Here is a 25,394-nt window from a genome sequence, read left to right on the forward strand (position 1 = left end):
ATAAGCTGATTTCCTTGAAAAAAGTGCATCAGATGGAAGAAACCCTGATGAATGAGTTCATTAAATTGAGGCTTGTTAGCTCCAGATTGAAAGGATGGATTACCCAAAGTTGGGGTTAAAGGACTAGGAGAAGGAAAGAAATCCATATGTTTAAAAAACAATCTGACAGCCTTAAGGGTAGCTCCAGCCAGAGGATGTTGTGTGGCCTCTGTCGGGGTGACATCCACTGAAATCCAGGGGAGTTCTGCAAATGGTATACCCACGGTCGCCTGTTCCAAGTGTACCCATTGTTTCTTATCTCAGGCGCACCAGTCAAGTAGCACCGCCTCAGAGGTCGTTCTAAAAGTGCAGCCTCTTCCAGGGCAAGTGCAGGCAGGTTGCTGTTTCCCACATAAACTTGGGGAATTTGCATCTTTGTTCCAGTAGCTTGGGCTGGTTTATGTTGGGGTGGATTATACAGGGTGTAATATTAGGGATGAAATTGAGTGTACATTTTAACTTGGTAGCATGTGCAATTATTGCTGATTTTGTTGCCACTTATTATAACATTTGTTTTGGCAAGATGAGTATGTGAGATGTTTCCAGATTTTTTCCCTTTTTTATTGCATACATGACGTTGACCTTAACAATATATGAATTATAGCACTATTTATATCTTTATTTCTCAAACTATAAATCAAAGGATTTAGTGTTGGAGTCACTGCCAAATAAAACACTGAAAAGACCTGGTCCAGCTGCTCCGAGTTTTCTGAAGGTGGTATCATGTACATGCAGAGTAATGTTCCATAGAAGAGCAACAGGACAGTAAGGTGTGAGGTACACGTGGAGAAAGCTTTCTTTCTTTGGCCTACAGACTTAATTTTTAGAACATTTGAAATTATTTTAGTGTAGGACATCAAAATAAGTACAAAAGGACAAAATCCCACGAGCAAAGCCTCGATAAATATCATAGTTTGAAATTCCTTTTTATCACCACAAGAGATCTTTGTGAGAGTTTTAATGTCGCAAAAAAACTGATTGAGGTTTGTAGCTCCACAAAAGGATAAATGAGATGCAAATATTGTAACAAAGAGGGAATTTGAAAATCCAGAGGTCCAACAACCTGCCACCAGCAGATTACACATTCTTTTGTGCATGATCAGAGTATAATGCAATGGTCTGCAGATGGCGATGTATCTATCATAAGACATTGTTGTCAACAAACAGATTTCTGTGCAAGCCAGGGATGTGAAGCAATACATCTGGGTATAACAAGCTATGAATGAAACCTTATTATTTCCTGTTATAATTATGTCTAACAGTTTAGGAACTGCAACAGAAATGTATAATACATCTACAGTTGACAAATTACATAAGAAAAAGTACATTGGCTTTTGAAGGTGACTGTCCAGAAATATGACCACAAAAATTATCATATTCCAAATCAGAGAAATGAGATAGAGGAGTAAAAATGTAACAAATAACAAAAACAAAGGTCCACCATTTTTGGAAAAAGCAATAATGTAGAAATCAATCTGATGTGTCTTATTCTCCATTAAGTTATTATTTTAACAATTACTCATTGTATAAATAAATCTAGCTTAATGTAATTTGCTTACTCTTAGTAGCTGCTGATGTATATAAATCATGCTTTCCATATCTTACTGGCAAATAGGTTCACAATATCTTCCAAACAGTTATATCTTATTTAAATTGGAATGATAATTCCCCAAAGAGGTAAAATCAGGGAAAGTACTTTAACAATTGCCAGTCAGGAGAGTAAAGAAAGCCTGTAGAAGCCTCTACAGAGAGAAAAAATATATATAACAGACATTTATGAGTTGAGCTTTTATGAAATTGGACAGGAAAATATTAACACTTCGAGCCCAGGCCTATTCTGGCACTCCTCTCCTACATGTAAAAATCATAATTTTCTCATATATATATATATATATATATATATATATATATATATATATATATATATATATATATATAGCAATATAGCAGAGACCCTAGGCAATAAAATGGCGGTTGTTGCAATTTTTTATGTCACGCAGTATTTGCGCAGCAATTTCTTAAATGCGATTTTTTTTGGGGGGAAAAAAAAACATTTTCAAGAATTAAAAAAAAAAAACCACTAAAGTTAGCCCAATTTGTTTGTATAATATGAAAGATGATGTTATGCCAAGTAAATAGATACCTAACACATCACGCTTTAAAATTGCACACACTTGTGGAATGGCGCCAAACTTCGGTACTTTAAAATCTCCATAAGCTATGTGCTAAAAAAATTAAAGTTTAAAGTTACAGAGGAGGTCTTGTGCTAGAATTATTGCTCTTACTGCAATGTTTACGGCAATACCTCACATGTGTGGTTTGAATGCTGTTTACATATGCAAGCATGACCTATGTATGTGTTTGCTTCTGCGTGCGAGCATGAGGGAGTGGGGACACTTTTAAAAAAAATTTTTTATTGTTTATCTTATTTTTATTTTTTATTTTTATACTTTCCCTTATTTTTTTTTTTTTCGTGATCACTTTTATTCCTATTACAAGGAATGTACACATCCCTTGAAATAAGAATAGGGCACAATAGGCCCTCTTTATGGAGAGATCTGGGATTAGGGGTTAAGTCCCCAGATCTCTCCTCTATGCTGGAAAGCCTGAGATCAGAGAAACAAAAACGATCCCAAGCTTCCCAGAAAAATACTGCAGTGTTTAAATGTCATGACGTCGCTTACAGCCTCTAAGGATGTCAGCTTTAAGGTAAATCGCTGATTCATTCTCCGGCTCCCCGATCGCACGAGCTGCTATGATTGCTTTTACTTTGCAGGGAATCGCCGGCTGTAAAAAACTATATGTGAATGATGCCTGCAGCTGCAGGCATCATTCAGATATCTCCACTTCAACCTAAGAACGTCATATGATGTCCACCTAAGGTTAAGTTTTCAAAAATTAATGTTCTTACCCAGCTAATACTATTGATATGCATTGGTGGTTTGGTTTGCAGAGTTAGCGGGATCTAACCCCAATGGCTACCAGTAGCTGAAAACTGTGTAAAGTCTACTTGCAAATGTTCTGTCTGGGGAAAATCAATAACGTACATAAGATTGTAATATATAATAATAGGGTATGTTTTACATTTAACCCTATGTAGTACCTTTAAGGTGATATAATAATAATAATGTTTGGACCTTACATATAGGAATAATCTAAACTGCCCTCTTATAACTGATCACTAGGCAGGTATCTCACTAAATAATTGAATCAAGTTACACATTCATTAAAAATCATTGCATCCATAAAGAAATGTTGCTTTAGGCAGGCTCTGGTCACACTGCTGGCCATGGGTATGGGGTTTCAACAGGGTTCATTCTCTCCCTGTAATACATCCAGCAATATATTTAAGCTGGGTACAAACTAATCCAAATTCCTCAGTTCGGCATGGAAGATTTATGGTTCGTGCAGGCCACACAAAACTAGTTAAAGGAAAAGTAAGCCAAAGCAATTTTGGCCCTACTTTTCCAGTGTATCACAGATGTGCATGTAGTTCTGCAATCCTGTGGCCAAATTTCATCTAACAACAGGCTAAAGTCCACTATTTGCCTACATCACTCATATGGTCAAGAGTCTGGAGGACTCCCAACTTTAATGTCAGAATCCACCTAGATGCCTGGCAGCTGGCTCAGCCCTGAGCCAGCCACTCCTACCTCCTTCACATTCCAGAGCTCCAGTGAGCGCTAGAGGAGCAGAGCACAGAACGTTGACTGACCATAACCACTCTGTGTTCAGAGGGAGTGATTAGCTGTGTTTGATTGCTCAGTTCTTGGTCTTAGAGGTGGTGGGGAACAGATGAAGCATTGGACTGATGTTGCATATGCTTAGGTGAGTTTGTATGTTTATTATTTTAAAATCCCACACTTTTTAAACCCTGCTTTATGTGGTTTTCTTTATGCACATGATCATAAGCATGCTGGAACACAGGTTTGGAAGCACACAATTGTCTAAAATGTCTTTGTTTGTTGTAACATTAACAATACCCTTAGCTAGAAAGATCTAAACTTAATAATTTAAAGGGGGTAATCACAAGTTTGAATCTTGCACCCAAGGTACGATATGAAAATAAAATAAAATCAAGCTGTAAGCCTTAAGTGCAAATTTAAATATATATAACAACTAAAATCAAAATAACAACACGCTGCCCCAAACATACATATGAATCATAAAATCATGTGAAAATTAGTAAACAACAAAATCTTGTACATGCATAAAATAGTGAATTAGTGCACAACTGTTTCAAACTTATTAACAGTGTTCATAAAGTCTGTGGAAAGCAAATTATAATGTCCCAAACACAGTGATGCATGTGCATTTATATCCTAATCCTTCTATGTAATTAGCACTCATAAAGTTTGGGAACCACCAAATTGATGTTTTCCATATATAGGGTTCATGCTCTTTTAGATCCTATAGTGAACAAATTTTGTGCTCGGATTAAATCCACCTCCCTCCTAAGGGCATATTCTCACCTTCTAAAGATGACTATAAATGTAGTAAGGTATCATACACTTGTCCATTTAAAAACAGGGTGAGGCAAAGTCATTGCAGTGCTTGAAAACACACTTAGGAACCCTTAGGAAAGCTCAGCAGATGTTAACTCAAAAAGCCAAGGGAAACAACATAGTGCTCTCTGCAAACAAACATAATTATTTGCCAGATAAAAGATGCACTTACATATGGGTAAAACTAAGATTGCTTTAAACCTTCCTCTTTCAAAGCTCAGATTGACAAGGCTCATAGGTAGGTGGGACTGTTCATCAGCTTTCACTGTAGAAATCCACTGCAGAGGGGAATCATGCCCCTGATGACATCATAATGATGTAATTCTTTGGGAAGAGCCTGGGGGAAATGCTGTTGAAGGGAGGCCTGCTTTAGAGGAGAGAGGAGCTCGTCTGTGGATCTTTGCAGTGAGATCTGACACATAGTCCAAAATATCTAGCAGCCTTGTAAATCTGAGTTTTTAAAGAGGGGGTTTCAAAGAGATCTTAGTTTTTCCCACATGTAAGTACATCTTTTTTCTGGATAATAGATATGTTTGTTTGCGAAAAGCACTATATTTTTTCCCTTAGACAGGATTTTGTTGTTTACAAATTTTCACATAATTTTCAAAGTTTAAATAGAATTATATTCTTAAACAGCACCGAGTGGAATGCTAACTACTTTCTGCATTATGTACAAATTAAATAAACTCTGTATCTTTGTAACTCTGTAACTCTGTAATTAAAACAGTATATAGCTTTAACTATAATGGGTTTCTAAAAGTGGATTTAGTCTACAAGGGTCTAGCTAGCAAAAATAAACAAACCATTTACCTTTACCTTGGTTTACCAAAACATAGTTTTCCTTTCCCGATAAAAGGAAACTGTTAAAAGTACCAGCGTGCACTGAATTTATATCCTCTTTGAACGCTAGCATCTTATTCTTCAGGGAGTGGTTTTATAATTACTGGATGTAATTCCCAATCATATATTGCAATTAAAAAGGAATCGGCACATGTGCCTATATAACATATACATATAAATAAATTTATATAGATATATATACAGTATATATATCTATATATATGGATATAAATAGAGATATACAGTATATACTGTATATGTATTTTTATATCTATATTTGTATTTATCTGTATAGAATTATGGATATTTTAATGATATGTTCTAGGCATGCAGTTAAATACATAGTTGAAGTACTTATATTGGGACTTTTTTATCTTAACCTCTTGCCGACCAGCTCACATACATATACGTTGGCAAAGTGGTTCGTTCCCGCGAATCGCCATGTGGGTATGGCGGCTCCTTTAAGAGCCATAGCATCAGGCAGGGGACTCGATGAGCGTAGCTGGTGGACGCGATGACTGCTGGCCACCCGTGATCGTGGGCACGAGAGCCCACAAATCCCTGTTCTGACAGGAGAGGAGAGACAGATCTGCTGTTCGTAGTATTTACGAACAGCGATATGTCTCCTCCTACAATCAGTCCTATCTCCCCACAGTTAGAAACACACATGATGGAACACATTTAACCCCTTGGTCGCCCCCTAGTGTTAACCCTTTTCCTACTAGTGACATAATCAATGCATGAAATATATATAAAACACAAAGCGCTGTGATGCTAAATAGCTGATAATTACACATAAAACCAAGTGAGGCTGCTATCAAAAGAGAGTGTTTTCAGAGTCACTTAAAAAGAATAAATAATGATATTTGAAGCGCTTCACAATGTGCATGAAAATGAATATATAAGAATAAATATAAATAGTCAAATAAATCCAGCGGTGAGTAAAAATTCCTATAAAATCCAGCAATCAAAATAGTGTAAAATTATTAAAAATTAGTGACACCAAATGTGTAAAAAATTCACATAAAAAATCCACATAAAAATAAATATATAGGGATGTATTCAGAAGGTTCAATTATACAGGTGTAGAATCCTGATTGGTATAGAGCTTTTGATCACTAGCAAAGCTGTTTAAAAACACTTGCTTAATTAAGGTGCTCATTGATAGTACCAATGTGTTTTTTGCTTCTATTCACAACCAATGTGGGAATCATAAACAGGCAGATAAGAGAAAAAAACCAATCATTGTGCAATAGTTAGGATACCAAAGTACACAGGCAAACTTCAATCCACTCACGTGTGCCTTATAATGATAAGGCATATGCAGGTTTTACTATAGCAGTCAGCCGCCTTAGACAGGAGCAGATTCAGTGCAGTACACTGTGTGAAACTGCTGATCTGCACAGAGCTTCCTTGGCTCCTCCCACGCGTTACATCACAGTCACGTGACTTTTTCAAGGATAAATCAAGCTCTGACGGACTCAGCTTTATAGCACAACAGCAGAGTGGTTGCCATGGTTACAGCATGAGTTTATCATCATTCTGCTTCCTGCATATACTTCAATCCTGTTAAAACCTACTTTTATTAGACATGTAATTCATATGAATATCGTTGGTTTATCAAAACCACGATTCCATGTGTAAAAAACGCAGTGTGTAAAAAGTAAAAAATATATATATTGATATCTCTAATCACGTTTACTTTTTCAACTCCCTCCAGTGGTCACAATTGGTATAACATCTCACAGAGGAAATAAATGGCAAAGCGTTGTCTCTAATGGTTTTGATAATTGGCCAGTGCCCCATGATATCACAAAAATGGGGTATCCACATGCTCTGCTCATAAATGTATGGAAAACGAAGTAAACAAGATGACATGATATATATATATATATATATATAAAATATACATATATAAAATTAAAATAAGATATGATATAAGAAATAGGGAAATAATATTAAAATGTAAAATTAAAATCTAAAAATTCCATGATAGAATATTGCAAACATGGATGATGACCAGTATTTATATGCTAGAACTGAACCAAATATTGCCACTGGTCATCATCCATGTTTGCAATATTCTATCATGGAATTTTTAGATTTTAATTTTACATTTTAATATTATTTCCCTATTTCTTATATCATATCTTATTTTAATTTTATATATGTATATTTTATATATATATATATCATGTCATCTTGTTTACTTCGTTTTCCATACATTTATGAGCAGAGCATGTGGATACCCCATTTTTGTGATATCATGGGGCACTGGTCAATTATCAAAACCATTAGAGACAACGCTTTGCCATTTATTTCCTCTGTGAGATGTTATACCAATTGTGACCACTGGAGGGAGTTGAAAAAGTAAACGTGATTAGAGATATCAATATATATATTTTTTACTTTTTACACACTGCGTTTTTTACACATGGAATCGTGGTTTTGATAAACCAACGATATTCATATGAATTACATGTCTAATAAAAGTAGGTTTTAACAGGATTGAAGTATATGCAGGAAGCAGAATGATGATAAACTCATGCTGTAACCATGGCAACCACTCTGCTGTTGTGCTATAAAGCTGAGTCCGTCAGAGCTTGTATTATCCTTGAAAAAGTCACGTGACTGTGATGTAACGCGTGGGAGGAGCCAAGGAAGCTCTGTGCAGATCAGCAGTTTCACACAGTGTACTGCACTGAATCTGCTCCTGTCTAAGGCGGCTGACTGCTATAGTAAAACCTGCATATGCCTTATCACTATAAGGCACACGTGAGTGGATTGAAGTTTGCCTGTGTACTTTGGTATCCTAACTATTGCACAATGATTGGTTTTTTTTCTCTTATCTGCCTGTTTATGATTCCCACATTGGTTGTGAATAGAAGCAAAAAACACATTGGTACTATCAATGAGCACCTTAATTAAGCAAGTGTTTTTAAACAGCTTTGCTAGTGATCAAAAGCTCTATACCAATCAGGATTCTACACCTGTATAATTGAACCTTCTGAATACATCCCTATATATTTATTTTTATGTGGATTTTTTATGTGAATTTTTTACACATTTGGTGTCACTAATTTTTAATAATTTTACACTATTTTGATTGCTGGATTTTATAGGAATTTTTACTCACCGCTGGATTTATTTGACTATTTATATTTATTCTTATATATTCATTTTCATGCACATTGTGAAGCGCTTCTAATATCATTATTTAAGTGACTCTGAAAACACTCTCTTTTGATAGCAGCCTCACTTGGTTTTATGTGTAATTATCAGCTATTTAGCATCACAGCGCTTTGTGTTTTATATATATTTTTTCCACTTATTTTTCAGTTTTTTCACATATAGCTGCAGTGATGGATATTTTTGATTTTATTGAAAAACGCACAATTAATTTGGAAAATGTTTTTTCCACTGCACCTAGCACCGATAAGGGTGATTTAGACACGAATTTTAGGAAATTCGGCCACCTAATGGAAAAAAAGGTGAGCCTATGGTGGGACATAGCTGCTCATGAACAATACATTAAAGATAAAATTGTCCCGAGAAGATTGAGATGGGATGTACCTATCTGTGATGGTTTGACAGATCAAGACGCAACTAATGAGTGGTATAAATTTTTTAACGATAAAGGTCTGGATCTAGTACATTTTGCCTTAAAAAGGAAACAAAGGAAATTAAACATGATTAACCAGCAAATTGCTGAATGCAAAACCATACTGGACCCTTTTAAAGAGACAGCACCTTTTTCATCACTAACTCAACAACTGAATAAAGTGTTAGAACAGAAAGATGTTGAATTGAAACAAAGGAAAAAGAGAAAATACCTCAGAGATACCAATGATTATCAGTTAGAACAGGTTTTCAATTGGCAAATCAATGCCAAACAAGGTAAAACTGGGTCTATAGCCTCATAACCAGATAGAGAGGTGAGGATAGTGAGCCCCAGGAGAAATACATATTACAGGACTCCAGAAAGGAGATCCAGGACACCAGAAACCCCAAGATATAACCAACAGAAACAATGGGAACAAAGTAACACACATGACAATGGATCAAGAACACCAAAACCTTGGTGGAGGAACAAAACAAAAAATAAATCACCAAGAAGACCTTACTGGAAAAATAATGCCAATAAAAGACCAAACAAACCCCACTATCCACCCTACAATCAATCAAGATCGCACCAATCAGGTAATGAATCGCAATATGATCAGGTGGAAAATGGCAGGTACCCCAGGTATGGGGAACAAGGATACTATCAACATTCAACTAGAACTGAACCAAGAGAAAATCAATATAATTCCAGAAATGACCCCAGAAACTTCTACCAACAACCTCATAGGGATCAGCCAAGGGATTATCGGTATGATCAGGATAGGAGAGATCATAGGGACTATCAACAGAGCAATGGTGAATCTCGAGACCACCAGTCCAATGGTAATAGGAATGGGACCAGAGAATACGACCAATACAGATATCCTGATAGGAGGAGCCCATTGCCTACCACCAATAGATACGAGCCTTTTAGAAATTACATAGAGGAAGAACAGTCAAGATCTTTTTTAGATTTCCGCAGAAACGAAGATCCCCCACCCCTACAGGAATATACAAACAGAGAAAGAAGTCCAAACACCATAAAAGGGGATGCAGAGCAGGATGGCAAACCCAAAAGAAAAAGAGAGTACTAGGGGAAGGCATCTACAACCTCAGCGGCAAAGAGCTCACACGAGCGGAATTAATCACACTGGACAAAGGCCTTAAATATGCACCAAAAAAGAATCTGGACAAATTCCAGATGTATATTGACATACAAAAATACACCAGGAAATTGAATATCAAGAAATACTTATTATCCAGACCACCATCTACATTGAACAAAGGAGTGGAACTTGGCAGAGGAGTACAGCATAGTGATTTAAGAAATAAGTCACTATTCAATCCACCCTCTACAAATAATGAACATATTGAGGTGTTTAAAAAAATGGTGATCAAAGACCTGGAACAACTCAAGTTCAGTAGAATCTCGGAATCCCAGCATATACAACAAGGTATAAAACAATTGGAAGCAAATAAAGATATTATAATTAGACCGGCCGACAAAGGGGGCGCCATTGTAGTACTAACAAAGGAATACTACCACCAGGAACTGATGGGACAACTTAACGATAATAACACATATCTGAAACTCAGTAGCAATCCTACTAGAGAATACAAACGAGATCTGTCCTCTTTGATTCAAAAAGGAATCAACAAAAATATTCTATCCAAAAAAGAATCTAGATATTTAGTACCGGATACATGTAGAGTTCCAATCATTTACACCATCCCGAAGATCCATAAGAATGCTGAGGCACCACCAGGAAGACCCATCATTAATGGGATTCAATCGATCAATGCAAGACTAGGGGAATATGTGGACAAATTCTTGCAACCCCTAGTACCTAACACTAAAGCTTATCTACGTGATACCAAACATTTATTACAAATATTAAAATCTCTGACCCTGGACCCTAATGGAAGATATCTGTTAGCAACTGCTGATGTTGCTTCACTGTACACAATAATTGAACATAGCGATGCAATAGAAGCATCTAAATGGGCTATGGATTCATTCAGCCATCTCATTTCTAAACAGAAAAGATTTCTTCTTAGAAGCCTGGCCTTTGGTATTCAACATAACTACTTCTGGTATAATGACAATTATTTTCGACAACTAACGGGTATTGGGATGGGAGCTAAATATGCCCCAAGTGTAGCCAACATATTCATGGCAAAATGGGAGGAGGATGCCATCTTTTTAAATACTCCAAAGGAACTGGTTCTATATAAAAGATTCATAGACGATTGTATTTTTATTTGGAAGGGTGATGAACTGAGTTTAAGATCCTTTTTCCAACGTTTGAATATGAACCAAAAAAATATTAAACTTGAACATCAAATTAGTGAGACTAAAATCCAGTTCCTTGATCTTGAAATAGAACTAACAGCCAATATCATCAGCACAAAAACTTTCTTCAAACCGGTGGAAAGGAACAGCTATATACCAGTAACGAGTTGCCACTATGAGCCATGGTTAATCAACATTCCGAAGGGCCAGTTTATTCGCTTACGGAGAAATTGTTCAGAAAATAATGACTATTTTAAACAAGCTCAGTGGATAGGTAAGAGGTTTGAAGAAAAAGGGTACAATAAATGTTTTATAGAAGAAAAAATAACAGAAGTCAATCAAACCTCAAGAGAAGCGCTGATCCAAGATAAAATCAAGGTAAATGACAAAACAGATGACATACCTCTGATAATGGACTTCAGTATACAACACAGGAGGATGGAGAGGATTATAAAAAGACATTGGTCTATTTTAAAAACTGACACTACTTTGGCAAATATACTCCCAGAAAAACCGAGATTAATTTATAGACGAGCTCCAACTCTAAGGGACATCATAGCTAAAAATGTACCCAACCCACCCAAGAGAATAACTGATTTAACCTTTTTTCAGGGTAAAGGATTCTATCCCTGTAAAAAGTGTTATGCCTGCATAAATACTAATCAAAATGGATACAAATGTCAGAAATTTTCTTCAACAAATACTGGACAAGAATTTGAAATAAAGGATTTTATATCTTGCAGGACTGAGGGGGTGGTATATGCTTTACAGTGCTCCTGCTCCCTCCAATACATTGGCAGAACGAAGCGACCAATGTGGAAGAGAATAAGAGAGCATATCCAGAACATTAGAAAAGGCTATCCAAAACACAGTGTTTCAAAACATTTTGATAGGTATCATAACAGAGACCCTAGGGGTCTCCAATTCTGGGCTATTCAAAAGTATAAGGCTCATTGGAGGGGTTCCCATAAAGTGAGGGAACTCAGCAAGAATGAATCCAAATGGATATTCCAGATGGGTACATTAGAACCCCATGGTTTGAACATTGAATTCAACCTGAATTGTTTTATTTCTGATGTTTAGCGATTTTTCAGATTTATATATATATTTTTATGGTATATATTTTAATTTTATATTTTTTATATTTTATTTTTTATTTTTTCATTTATTTTTTGGTCCAATATTCTCATTATTTGTCCAATACTAGTTTTTTCTGAGTGGCAATATTTGGTTCAGTTCTAGCATATAAATCCTGGTCATCATCCATGTTTGCAATATTCTATCATGGAATTTTTAGATTTTAATTTTACATTTTAATATTATTTCCCTATTTCTTATATCATATCTTATTTTAATTTTATATATGTATATTTTATATATATATATATATCATGTCATCTAGTTTACTTCGTTTTCCATACATTTATGAGCAGAGCATGTGGATACCCCATTTTTGTGATATCATGGGGCACTGGTCAATTATCAAAACCATTAGAGACAACGCTTTGCCATTTATTTCCTCTGTGAGATGTTATACCAATTGTGACCACTGGAGGGAGTTGAAAAAGTAAACGTGATTAGAGATATCAATATATATATTTTTTACTTTTTACACACTGCGTTTTTTACACATGGAATCGTGGTTTTGATAAACCAACGATATTCATATGAATTACATGTCTAATAAAAGTAGGTTTTAACAGGATTGAAGTATATGCAGGAAGCAGAATGATGATAAACTCATGCTGTAACCATGGCAACCACTCTGCTGTTGTGCTATAAAGCTGAGTCCGTCAGAGCTTGTATTATCCTTGAAAAAGTCACGTGACTGTGATGTAACGCGTGGGAGGAGCCAAGGAAGCTCTGTGCAGATCAGCAATTTCACACAGTGTACTGCACTGAATCTGCTCCTGTCTAAGGCGGCTGACTGCTATAGTAAAACCTGCATATGCCTTATCACTATAAGGCACACGTGAGTGGATTGAAGTTTGCCTGTGTACTTTGGTATCCTAACTATTGCACAATGATTGGTTTTTTTCTCTTATCTGCCTGTTTATGATTCCCACATTGGTTGTGAATAGAAGCAAAAAACACATTGGTACTATCAATGAGCACCTTAATTAAGCAAGTGTTTTTAAACAGCTTTGCTAGTGATCAAAAGCTCTATACCAATCAGGATTCTACACCTGTATAATTGAACCTTCTGAATACATCCCTATATATTTATTTTTATGTGGATTTTTTATGTGAATTTTTTACACATTTGGTGTCACTAATTTTTAATAATTTTACACTATTTTGATTGCTGGATTTTATAGGAATTTTTACTCACCGCTGGATTTATTTGACTATTTATATTTATTCTTATATATTCATTTTCATGCACATTGTGAAGCGCTTCAAATATCATTATTTCTAATCAATGCATGTTTATAGCACTGGTATAAATGTCAATAGTCCCAAAATTAACCGAAGTGTCCGATCTGTCCACCGCAATGTCGCAGTCACACTAAAACTCACAGATCTCCGCCATTACTAGTAAAAAAATAAAAATAATAAAAATGCCATAAATCTATCCCATATTTTGTGACGCTATAACTTTTGCGCAAACCAACTAATTTACACTTATTGCAAATTTTTATACCAAAAATATGTAGAAGAATACATATTGGCCTAAACTGATGAAGAAATTATTATTTTTTTTAAATTTGGGATATTTATTATAGCAAAAAGTAAAAAATATTGTTTTTTTTTTTTCAATATTGTCGCTATTTTTTTGTTTATAGCGCAAAAAATACAAAACACAGAGGTGATCAAAGACCACCAAAAGAAAGCTCTATTTGTGGGGAAAAAAAGGACAACTTTGTTTGGCTACAGCGTCGCACAACCGGGCAATTGTCAGTTAAAACAACGCAGTGCCATATCGCAAAAAATGGCCTGGTCATTAAGGGGGAAAATCTTCCGGGGCTGAAGTGGTTAAAGCTGAAGTTTAATCTGCTTCCATTTTACCTTTCCTGGTAATTCATTTCCTACCCTTATCAAAATGCTAATACAATTATTTTAAAAAATTGTTTATTTTACATACCCTATTTTAGACCTAATGCTGAAATCACTGAGTCACTGTGCTTACCTAGGCAATGCAAGGAAATCATGTATGGTGGGAGGGGCCAGCAGGGTGCTGTGCATATCTTCCTAAAACATCACAGCACCTTGCTTCAGTACCCCTCTCAAGAGCCCTTAGCCCTGATAAAAGCAGTGGGTTGGGAGATGGGATGTTATCTAAATATCAAAGAACCTTGATGCGTGGATGTCAGTTTGAGTGGGCATTCCTGGACATAACACTTGCATGTAGACTGCTCTAAGTAATGCCCACATGTGATGCCGACTCTCTATGTTTGAAAGAACTAAAAATCAAATGAATGAAAGGGGCAGTTCACAAACTATAAGCCAGGTCCAATCTGGCAGGGATCTGTGTCTGTTCTCTATACTGAAACTGTCATGATCCCTTTGTTAATTAGGTGCTGAAGCACTCTCTGAAAAAGAAACTGGTGTGGGTGGTGTAGATGGACCTGAAACAGGTCTATTTGCTTTGTTAATGTAGCACGTGCTACTCAGCTCAGCAATTCCTCCCATAGTGCCAATATATGGTAAATTGACATAGTTGGAGGATAGCCACAGACCCAGATCTGGAATGTCCCCAGAATCTTCTGCCTGGCCCTGCTATGTAGTACATGTAATAAGTTCTATATTTACAAAACATTGGACCAATTATCGACTGCAACTGCTTGAGAACAGCTTGAAAATAGCCTGCACATAAAGTCTCTTTTATACTTCTAGCTCTATTGCGGTCACAATTGGCTGCATAGAATCTGAAGTATTATTGCTTTAATTAAAATATGCTGGCATTTTTACTACTAAATGCAGTTCACTATTATGATTCAGTCTCTGTAGGTATTTAAATGAAATATGCTACCAACATACTGTAATTGCATAAAACCTATTTAGCATTTTTTTTATAATAGTAAAACTTATTGAACCACTTGAGCTCTGGAAAGTTTTACCCTCTTTATGACCCGGCCATTTTTTGGCATTTAGCACTGTGCCACTTTAACTGGAGAAAGGCCGAAAATGTTGAAAAAAAACAACATTTTTTACTTTCTGCTACAAAACTTATCCAAGAAGACAATTTAAAGAAATCACATTTCTGTAGCCAAAATGTCTGCTACATGTCTTTGATAACAAAAATCCCAATAAGTGTATATTGATTGGTTTACGTGAAACTTATAGCATTTACAAACTATGGTATATACTATATACTGTAATTTTTTTTTTGGCTACTAATGGCTGTGATCAGTGACTTATAATGGGACTGCGATAGTGTGGCTAACTGACACTGGGAGGAACTAACTGACTGACTGCTGTCACTGACTGACTGACTGTAACTGCTTGAATAAGACTACTCCATAAAAGACCTTATTTTTAACTCTTTATCAGCTGTAAACCTCTCAAACCTCAAAGCTGAATATAATTAAAATAAGTGGATGGACCACATCCAAACATCTCTTCTTGTTTCTGGGCCTTAAGGACAGACAATAACTGGAGCCTTAAACCGGCCATAGACAGAACCGGATGAATTTCAATCCATCTATGGGCAGGTTGGTTGTACAGAAGTCCATCTCTTGATGGACTTCTGTACAACCAGCCTGTTGGAAAATGTTGGCTTAATTAGTGCTGTCAGCTATGGCCAGCAGTTCCCTGAGTGTATTCTGATGATGGGGAAGTCTCCCCACTCTCAGAATGCAATAACTATGCAGGAGGGATTCCCCCATCCACCTCAAACGTTTGGATATCGGAATCAATTCATTTTCTTTCGTTCAACCTGCTGGTTCAAGAAAATTAATCATGCATGGGCTGCCTTAGTACAGATGCTGTACTTCATGTTATTGTTCACTTCATAACTGAAGGTTCAGAGTCTGTATATACTCCCAACTGTGGATAAATTATTTATAGAAGAAAATGTCAGTGATGACTACTGTGATGGACCGGGTGTCAGACCCCCTCCACCTTTACCAACTTTTGACACGTGGCTGGTCAAAAGGCTCTCAGCCTCACCCTGCACAAGTATTTTCCAGCTACCAGTACCACAATCTGAATGCCAGCAGACTTAAGCCTCGTACACACGATCGGATTGTTGGCCAATAAAACCGTGGAATTTTGTCCGAAGGGCGCTGGCCCAAACTTGTCCTGCATACAAACGGCAACACAATTGATGGCCAACAATTATTATTATTATTATTATACAGGATTTATAGAGCGCCAACAGTTTACGCAGCGCTTTACAATATAAAAGGGAGACAATACAGTTGTAATACAATAAAATACAAGAGGATTAAGAGGGCCCTGCTCAGAATAGCTTACAATCTAATAGGGTGGGGCAGGTGGTACAAAAGGTTGTAACTGTGGGAAATGAGCTGTTAGAAGTGGTAGCAGATTAGTTGGAGACATGATAGGTTTTCCTGAAGAGATGAGTTTTCATGGATCGCCTGAAGGTAGCTAGAGTAGGTGATAGCCGGATAGATGGAGGTAGCGAGTTCCAGAGGATGGGAGAGGCTGTGGAAAAATCCTGGAGACGAGCATGGGAGGAGGAGATGAGAGAGCTTGAGAGCAGGAGGTCTTGAGAAGAGCGGAGAGGTCGATTTGGGTGATATTTGGAGACAAGATTGGTGATGTAGCTCGGGGCAGAGTTGTGAATGGCTTTGTATGTTGTGGTTAGTATTTTGAATTTAATTCGCTGCGTGATTGGGAGCCAGTGTAGGGATTGGAGGAGAGGGTTGGCAGACACTGACAAGGTGGATAAGTCTGGCAGCAGCATTCATGATAGACTGAAGAGGGGATATCCTATGGAGAGGTAGGCCAATGAGAAGGGAGTTGCAATAGTCAAGGCGAGAGATAACAAGGGAGTGAATGAGGAGCTTGGTGGTTTCATTTGTTAAAAAGGGGCGAATTTTAGAGATATTACGGAGGTGAATTCTATAAACTTTTGACAACGATTGGATTTGAGGCTGAAATGACAAGTCAGAGTCTAGGATTACACCTAGTACACTGGCGTGAGGGGAGGGACTGATGGTTGCAGTGACGTACTAGACGTACTACGTGGTTTTTCAGCTCTTTAGCACCACCCTTTGGGCTCCTTCTGCTAAATTCGTGTTAGTAAAAATTTGGTGAGTGTTGAGTGTTTTCATTTTGCGCTTTTCATTTTGTGCTTTTCATTTCGTGCTTTTCAGTTCGTTTCTGAACGGCCGTTCGTCAACCAGACTTGTTGTGGAATCGGAGGAGATAACATGTTATTTATTATTGGCCTTGGAGTTATTGCTTTGACGTTATTTTTTTTTGTTGAATAATGATTTGATTTGGTATATTTTCTATATTTTGATGCATACAATGCGCTTTTTGGGTAAGTTCTATTGGTAGATAGCATGTGTGGCATTTTGGGAGTAGGCAGTTACATTTAAAAAAAATACAATGTAAAAATGACAAGGGACACCAACATAGTTGTATCTTTCGATATTTCATATTTTGCCACGTCACGAATGTTAATTCTCCATTATGAACGCTTGTTTACAAGACCGACCGCTTCTGGCTCGTCCTTGCTTCTGAGCATGCGTGTTTGTACTTTGGACTTTGTCCAACGGACCTATGTACACATGCTCAGAAAATCTGACAACACACTTTTGTCCGCAGAAAATTTTAAAACCTGATAACCAACATTTGTCCATGGAAAATCCGACAACAATTGTCCGATGGAGCATACACATTTACCGCACACATCCTGTAATTAAACATTTCCCGTCGGAAGGTCTGATCGTGTGTACGCAGCTCAAGAGTGAACATCACTGTTTTTTTTAAACTATGCAGTTAACTATGAACGACCACAACATACAGGAATATACAATGTAATCACATAGGTTGGACTTGTGTCTTTTTTCAACCTCTCCTACTATGTAACTATGTAACTCATTACTCATTTATCATAAATGTCAATGTTCACAATAAATGTCTGCAATATCCACAGTCACCTCAGTCAGGCATATCCAGAGATTTATCATATAGTAGTGCTCTTCAAAAAGACAAGGATTCTTTAAGTTCTGTGTTAGTGCATTAGAGACAAAATTTTTACTTTTCATACTATTGCTTAATAATTGAAGAGGTGAAATGGTGCACATAAAATATTTACAGAAAAAGGATAGACAACAATGCAACAGGAAAACAAAAAGGGTTTAAAAGTGAAAATACTTAATAAAGTTGTGGTTCAGCAAGTTCAGCAAAACCCAGTCAGTGAGCATAAGATGGATCAGTGACTCTCATAGATAATGGCTGATGTTCCTTGTTTGATGGTAAAAGAGAGTTCCAGACTACTGATACAGTCTCTGTCACGTACCTGGTGGAGATCGAGCTGTAGAGGGGACTTCTCTTGCACCTCCTGTCCAACACCCCTTTTGGTGATGATAGGGAGTGGAGGACACAGAGTGGCATGAGGACTGATGTTGGGCAATGAAGTACAGGAACATCAGGCAGAAGCGGAGTTAAGCACAAGACGGTTTCACAAGTAGGCAGGGACAGGTCAAAGGATGGTTCAGGCAAGCCGGGTCAGGATACAGGAAACTGGTACAGATCAGGTAAACAGGCACTAGCTGAAAAGACCACTCAGCAAAGTGTGCATGTCACTGGCAGGTTTAAATAGGTGGACTGGTGCCAATGCACGCATACGCCAGTACATGTCCTTTCTTGTGCACTTCTTGGAATGTCCATGCCTGCGTACCACTGCGTGCTTGTTACCCGGGTTTCTCTTACAGTCTCCCTTTTCTGGTCCCTGAGGAGGGTGTTAACAGAAATGATCTGACCAATGAGAAGGTCTGAGTTATGGCCGATGTCACAGTCTTCACGATCATTCAGCTGTTCCTTACTAGGATACAATTTTCTAAATGTATTATTATTTTAAGTGGTACCACCACGGAAAGAGCACTCAACATCAATGGTCTCCAAGACATTGAGGGCTCTTTCCTGTGGCTTCTCTGTAGCTCCATCAGCACAGCGATGCATCACTTCAAGTGATGCTGGCAGTCCCATGACGTAGTTCAGGTGCTTCACTTCCGGTGGCACTGTAAATAGTTAAAATAATGAGCATGGACCACATCCAAACATCTCTTCTTGTTTTTGGACCTTAAGGACAGACAATAATTGGAGCCTTAAAGTGGTTGTAAACCCTCCACTTTGACTTCAGCTCAATCTAATCTCTATAGAACAGACAGCTTATCGCTGCCTGTAAAAGTTCACTCACTGTTTATGTTGCCATAGAAACTGTCCTGCATTCTTTAGTGACGTCAGCTGTGCTTGCCCAGTCCATCCGTTTCTGTATCCTCAGCATGCCGCGTCATTTCTTTCCCCTGTAAATGGCACAGCACTGAAGGATCGCGATATGTGCCCTTCTCTTCCTGGTTCTCCCCTTGTGACTGTACTAGACGTCACACAGGGGAAGTGAACCAGGGCAGCTGTAGAGCAAACGGAGCAAGCAGCTGCAGCCATAGTCAAGTCACATTAGTAAAAGTTACTTAGGAAGAGTAAAGCAATGTTTTTTCTATGAAAGTAATGCAAACTTTTAGATGTGATCACAATCGCAATCGCACATTCGCAAGATTTAGGCAGGGGGACAAAGGAAAGGCGGAAATAACATCCACACAAGAGACATAAATCAACAGTAAAGATGGAGCTGCTGATTCCCGGAAGAAGGGATCTTTTATGAAAGTAAAACAAGGTATTTGCAAAGCAGATTTTAATCATGTTTAAAGGTGCAAGGCATGTACACATATAGTAAAATGATAATGTTAAAAAAAAAACCCCAGGGTTTACTTCCTCTTTAAACCGGCCATAGACAGAACCCGGATGAATTTCATTCCATCTATGGGCAGGTTGGTTGTACAGAAGTGGTTTGCTGTCTCTTCCTTCCATTGTCCGGGCATGGGTGTCTGTACCATCCTTTGAGCTTACATCATTTGAGCTTAGTGATTCTCCTTTATGTACTAGACACCCAAAAGGGCAGCAAAGGACACCATCCAGTACCAATGCCTGCACCACAGAGCTCAGTCCTTTATCTCGTGAGCCTATTTTTATTGAAATTTTAATGAGTTTTTATACTGTATATTCAATAAAGCGTAAATATTGTTTTACACTGGAACTGCCCTTTTGGGATTATTATAGTTCAGTTATGAAGAATATGGACTTGTCCTTGTATTGAAGCTGCATACCATTTTGCTACATTCTGCTAAGTTACCAGGAAACAAGTCTGCCATACTGTGATTATTGCTCCCGGAAACATCTTATGCACTTTGGTTTTTGTACAATTTGCTGTTTATCTACCCCATCCAAGGGGTCATCTAACAGCAGCAAGAGATTTTGCTCTGGGATTGTTTCTGTGGTCCTTGTACATTGGTTTTATAAAAATTGGGACTTTTGTGCAGGACAGTTAGCATATGACTCTTGTGTTTTTTGTTTTTCAATTACTGTAAAGTAAGCAACTGTATTAATTACCCTCTTCTGGGCACAATTCCCCTCCTTAGTAATGCAGTCTTTCCAGCACTGAGACTAACTTTCACTGAAACTAATTTTTGTTTTATTAAGGAAAGTATATCTCTTCGGGTTTTCCTTTATTATTATATTTCTTTGCTTATTGTGTTAATTTCATACATGACTTTGTCATCAACAATATATTTAATATAGCAATATTTATGTCCTTATTTCTGAAACTGTAAATCAAAGGATTCAGTGTGGGAGTTGCTGCTAGATAAAACACTGAAAAGAATTGGTCCAGCAGCTCCAAGTTCTCTGATGGTGGTATCAAGTACATGCAGAGTAATGTCCCATAGAAGAGCAACAGGACAGTAAGATGAGAACTGCAAGTGGAGAAAGCTTTTTTCCTTTGGCCCACAGATTTCATTTTTAGAATGTTTGATATGATTTTAGTGTAGGACATCAAAATAAGCACAAAAGGAAAAAATCCCACCAATAAGGCTTCTACTAATATCACGATTTTAAATTTACTTTTATTACCACAAGACAATTTAGTGAGTACTTTCATTTCACAAAACAACTGATTGAGCTTTGTAGACCCACAAAAAGATAACTGGGATGCAAATATTGTAACAAACAATGAATTTGAAAATCCAAAGGTCCAACAACCTGCCACCAGAAGATTGAATGTTCTCTTGTGCATGATTAAGGTATAATGTAATGGTCTGCAGATGGCGATGTATCTATCATATGACATTGTAGTCAACAAACAGATTTCTGTACAGGCCAAAGATGCAAAAAAAATACATTTGAGTATAACATTCTGCAAAAGAAATTTTATTATTTCCTGTTTTAATGATGTCTAATAGTTTAGGAAGTGCAACAGAAATGTACAATCCATCTACAAATGACAAATTACATAGGAAAAAATACATTGGCTTTTGTAAATGATGATCCAGAAATATTACCAAAAAAATCATCATGTTCCAAATCAGAGAAATTAGGTAAACAAGCAAAAATGTAACGAATAATGAAAACAACAGTCCCTCATTCGTGGTAAAATCTGCAATGTAGAAGTCATTCTGAAGTGTTTTATTCTCCATCAGTGTAATGTATTTTGAAGGTTGAAATTATTCTATTACTCTGATGTTGTTGTTGTTGTTTTTTCTTGCTTTGCTCTCTACTAAAATTACTACAATCATTTTACTGATCCATTGAAATATATTTTAAATACCATTTACAAGCCTTGTTCCTGAAGTCTCGAGAGTTATACTCCTTTAAGTTTGAAAGTAATGGAGCAATCAGACTAAATATACTATTTTAACATTTTTTTATATTTTAAAATTTTATTTACTTTATAATTAAGCTTAGCTTTACCACATTATGAGTTCATTATGTTATTTTCCAACAAGCGAGGCAAGAAAAAAAAAGTACTCTTAGTAGTAGTTGCTGTAAATCAAAAACAATTCTCATAACTGCTGACTACCTGAATTCCAATTTCAGTTAATGACACCAGAAGACTGTCAACTATGATTTTCTATACATGTCTGACAAAATACTTTAACTTACAATTTGCCTCTGTGTAACTACAGTGGCAAGAATGAGAGAAGGCATAATGGAAACCTTATACAAAGTATAACTGATTATCACCATGACATGATAAAAAAATATCAAATAACCCCCTCCCCCCCCCCAAAAAAAACCAACAAAACAACAAATAGATAAGAAAATATAACCTTAAATAGAACTATGGTATTCTCCTAACTGTAATAGATGGCATTATTTGGATGACATTTGTGTCACTCACTTCTCTGTATAGACAACTGTCATATTCCCCTCTGCTTTCCCATGATGATTATTTGAATTATTTTTTTTCTCACTTTGTTTTACAGCCATTATCAAAGCTAGCAGATTGTGTCCCAAGGACTACAAGCTGTACATTCTGTTAGTGTGTGAGTAACACAAATGCAATTGAAGGAAACCCTCATAAATCTTAAGGTATAATTTATATTTTGCTTTCACTAAATTTAATTTCTTAGTTCAGTTCATAAGATTCTTCTTTAAATGGGATCTGTTTATATGTCATCACTTCCATTCCATATCCTCCTTTAAGAATAGTGAGTAAAAAATACAAATCATTCCTTTATTACCCTGGAACAACTATATATCTAGAACCACAAGATACAGCTAATAATATAATATAATATAATATAATATAATATAATATAATATATAATATTATATATATTATATAATATAATATATAATATTATAATATAATATAATACTATAATACAGATACAGCTAATACTATAGGACCATTTTTTCGAGACTGCATACATACAGAATGTTTTTAGGCTTGTTAACCAGCATGATTAGTGGGTCCTACACTATCCTACTATACTTTGTCGCAGTAAGTGGGCTTAGCACCATATAGCAATATGGTGTGAGCAAATCCCCATATTTTTGAAAATGTCTTTTTGAGAATGTTTAGGTGTTTTTAAACTAGCCTTGCTGGAGGTGAATGTTTTTTTGCATGTGTGTGCTGTAATATTTTTCTTCTATTGTATGGTCTTATGGCTGCACCAGCTTTAATGTGAAGGTGTGCCCCCCAAATATCTTGTTTGTGTATTGTATGGATTCTGACCAAATCCTTTTGGGATAGGAGCACCCTATTCCCTCATTAAGTACCTCTCATTAGTGTCCACTTGTGTCATAGGTGGAGACCTTTAAATTTCTCCCATTTAGAAGAGTGTAGCTCTCATGGTTCAGAGAAGCAGGATCTCACAAACCCATGGATAGTGTAGGACCCACTAATTATGGGGTACTTTGTCACAGTAAGTGGGCTTAGCACCATATAGCAATATGGTGTGACCAAATCCCCATATTTTTGAAAATGTCTTTTTGAGAATGTTTAGGTGTTTTTAAACTAGCCTTGCTGGAGGTGAATGTTTTTTTGCATGTGTGCGCTGTAATATTTTTCTTCTATTGTATGGTCTTATGGCTGCACCAGCTTTAATGTGAAGGTGTGCCCCCCAAATATCTTGTTTGTTTTTCCAGTGATCTACACATGCTGAGGATCTGCCATTGTGTTTTATAGCTAAATGCCATTGATGTAAGGAGAATTCTTTTTGTAATTCTTTTTCCCATTTTACCATGTTGGGTATTTTAGTTTGTATATACAGGGGGGTAGAGAATTTATAAAATAGGGATATGTCCTTGTGTTTAGCTGGGTATTTATTTATCAAATAGTTCCAAAGTATTTGCGGTAGCTCTATTGAGCTATTTTTGTTAGTTGCTGAGTAGTGCTTTATTTGGAATATTTTATATCTATCCATCGTGTCCTGTTCAGTTAGATCAGATGTGGAGAAGTGTGCTCCTTGTTTCCTCCAAGATTGGGTTGATAATCCAGGGATGAAGTATTCATAGGTCGCTAGTGGGATTTTTAGTTTGCAGATTGGTGTGTCAGCAAAGTGTTGTCTAATCAAGGAGGACCATGCTGCAGTAGTGGCTTGTATGGTTGGGTAAGGTGGGGTTTTTGGGCTGTGGTATAGGCATGCAGCTAATGCCAACACTGGGAGGTTATGTCCTGGGGTAACTTATCTTTCTATGTCAGACCACCGGTTATCTGCTTGGCATGAAAACCAGTAACGCATTTGGTCAAGTACCGCAGCTTTATAGTATATTTGTGCATTGGGAAGGCCTACGCCACCAAGGTGTTTGGGTTTGTACAAATGTGCTAAAGCTATTCTGGGTTTTTTTCCTGCCCAGATGTATTTTTTCAAACTAACCAGTAATTGGCAGAACAATTTCTGAGGGATAGGAATGGGTAATGTTCTGAAGTAGTATAGCAATTTAGGCAACACTTGCATTTGGTATGCAGCTATTCTCCCTATCCATGTTAGGTGAAGTTTACTGATCTGGTTTAATTCCTCTTCTACTTTAGCTAGTAATGGAGGATAGTTGCTTGGATATATTTTGGAGCAAGAGGAGGTTAGCTGTACACCAAGGTACGTAATTGAGGGAGAGTGCCAATTACAGGGGTATTTTTTTTTTTATCCTGGATTTTTATTCCCTAGGTACATTAAGTGCCAAGGCAAAACATTTATTTGTGTTGACTTTGTAAAAGGAGACTTGCCTAAATTTGTTTAACCACTTCCCTACCCGCCTACATTCAAATGACGTCCAGAGATGGGATCCCCCATCCTGGGTGGACGTCATATGACGGCCTCGGGTTCCCGGCCGCCTAGGGGGCGCACGCACGCCCGCCACGTTGCTTGGGACCTGGTGCGTGTGCCCGGCGGCCGCGATGTCTGCCGGGCACCCGCGATTGCCCGTTAACCGGGCCGGACCGTGGATCTGTGTGTGTAAACACACAGATCCACATCCTATCAGTTCAGAGGAAAGCGATCTGTGTTCCCAGAACAGCGGAACACTGATCGGTCTCCCCTTGTGTGTCCCCTCCCCTACAGTTAGAAGCATTCCCTAGGAAACACATTTAACTGCTCCCCGGCCCCTAGTAGTTAACCCCTTCACTGCCTGTCACATTT

General features: G+C 37.2%; 1 protein-coding gene and 1 pseudogene across 1 annotated transcript; both read right to left on the minus strand.

Moving 5' to 3' along the window:
- Positions 1-599: 599 nt before the first annotated feature.
- On the minus strand, positions 600-1,535 carry LOC141134017 (olfactory receptor 7C1-like). The gene has a single exon (XM_073623609.1). The coding sequence runs from the start codon at positions 1,533-1,535 to the stop codon at positions 600-602; it is 936 nt and encodes a 311-aa protein (XP_073479710.1).
- Positions 1,536-21,001: 19,466 nt separating this feature from the next.
- Positions 21,002-21,947, minus strand: LOC141134018 (olfactory receptor 5B21-like; annotated as a pseudogene).
- Between the last annotated feature and the right edge of the window lie 3,447 nt (positions 21,948-25,394).

The sequence above is a fragment of the Aquarana catesbeiana genome, linkage group LG03 (assembly GCF_042186555.1).
Source record: "Aquarana catesbeiana isolate 2022-GZ linkage group LG03, ASM4218655v1, whole genome shotgun sequence".
Lineage (NCBI taxonomy): Eukaryota > Metazoa > Chordata > Amphibia > Anura > Ranidae > Aquarana > Aquarana catesbeiana.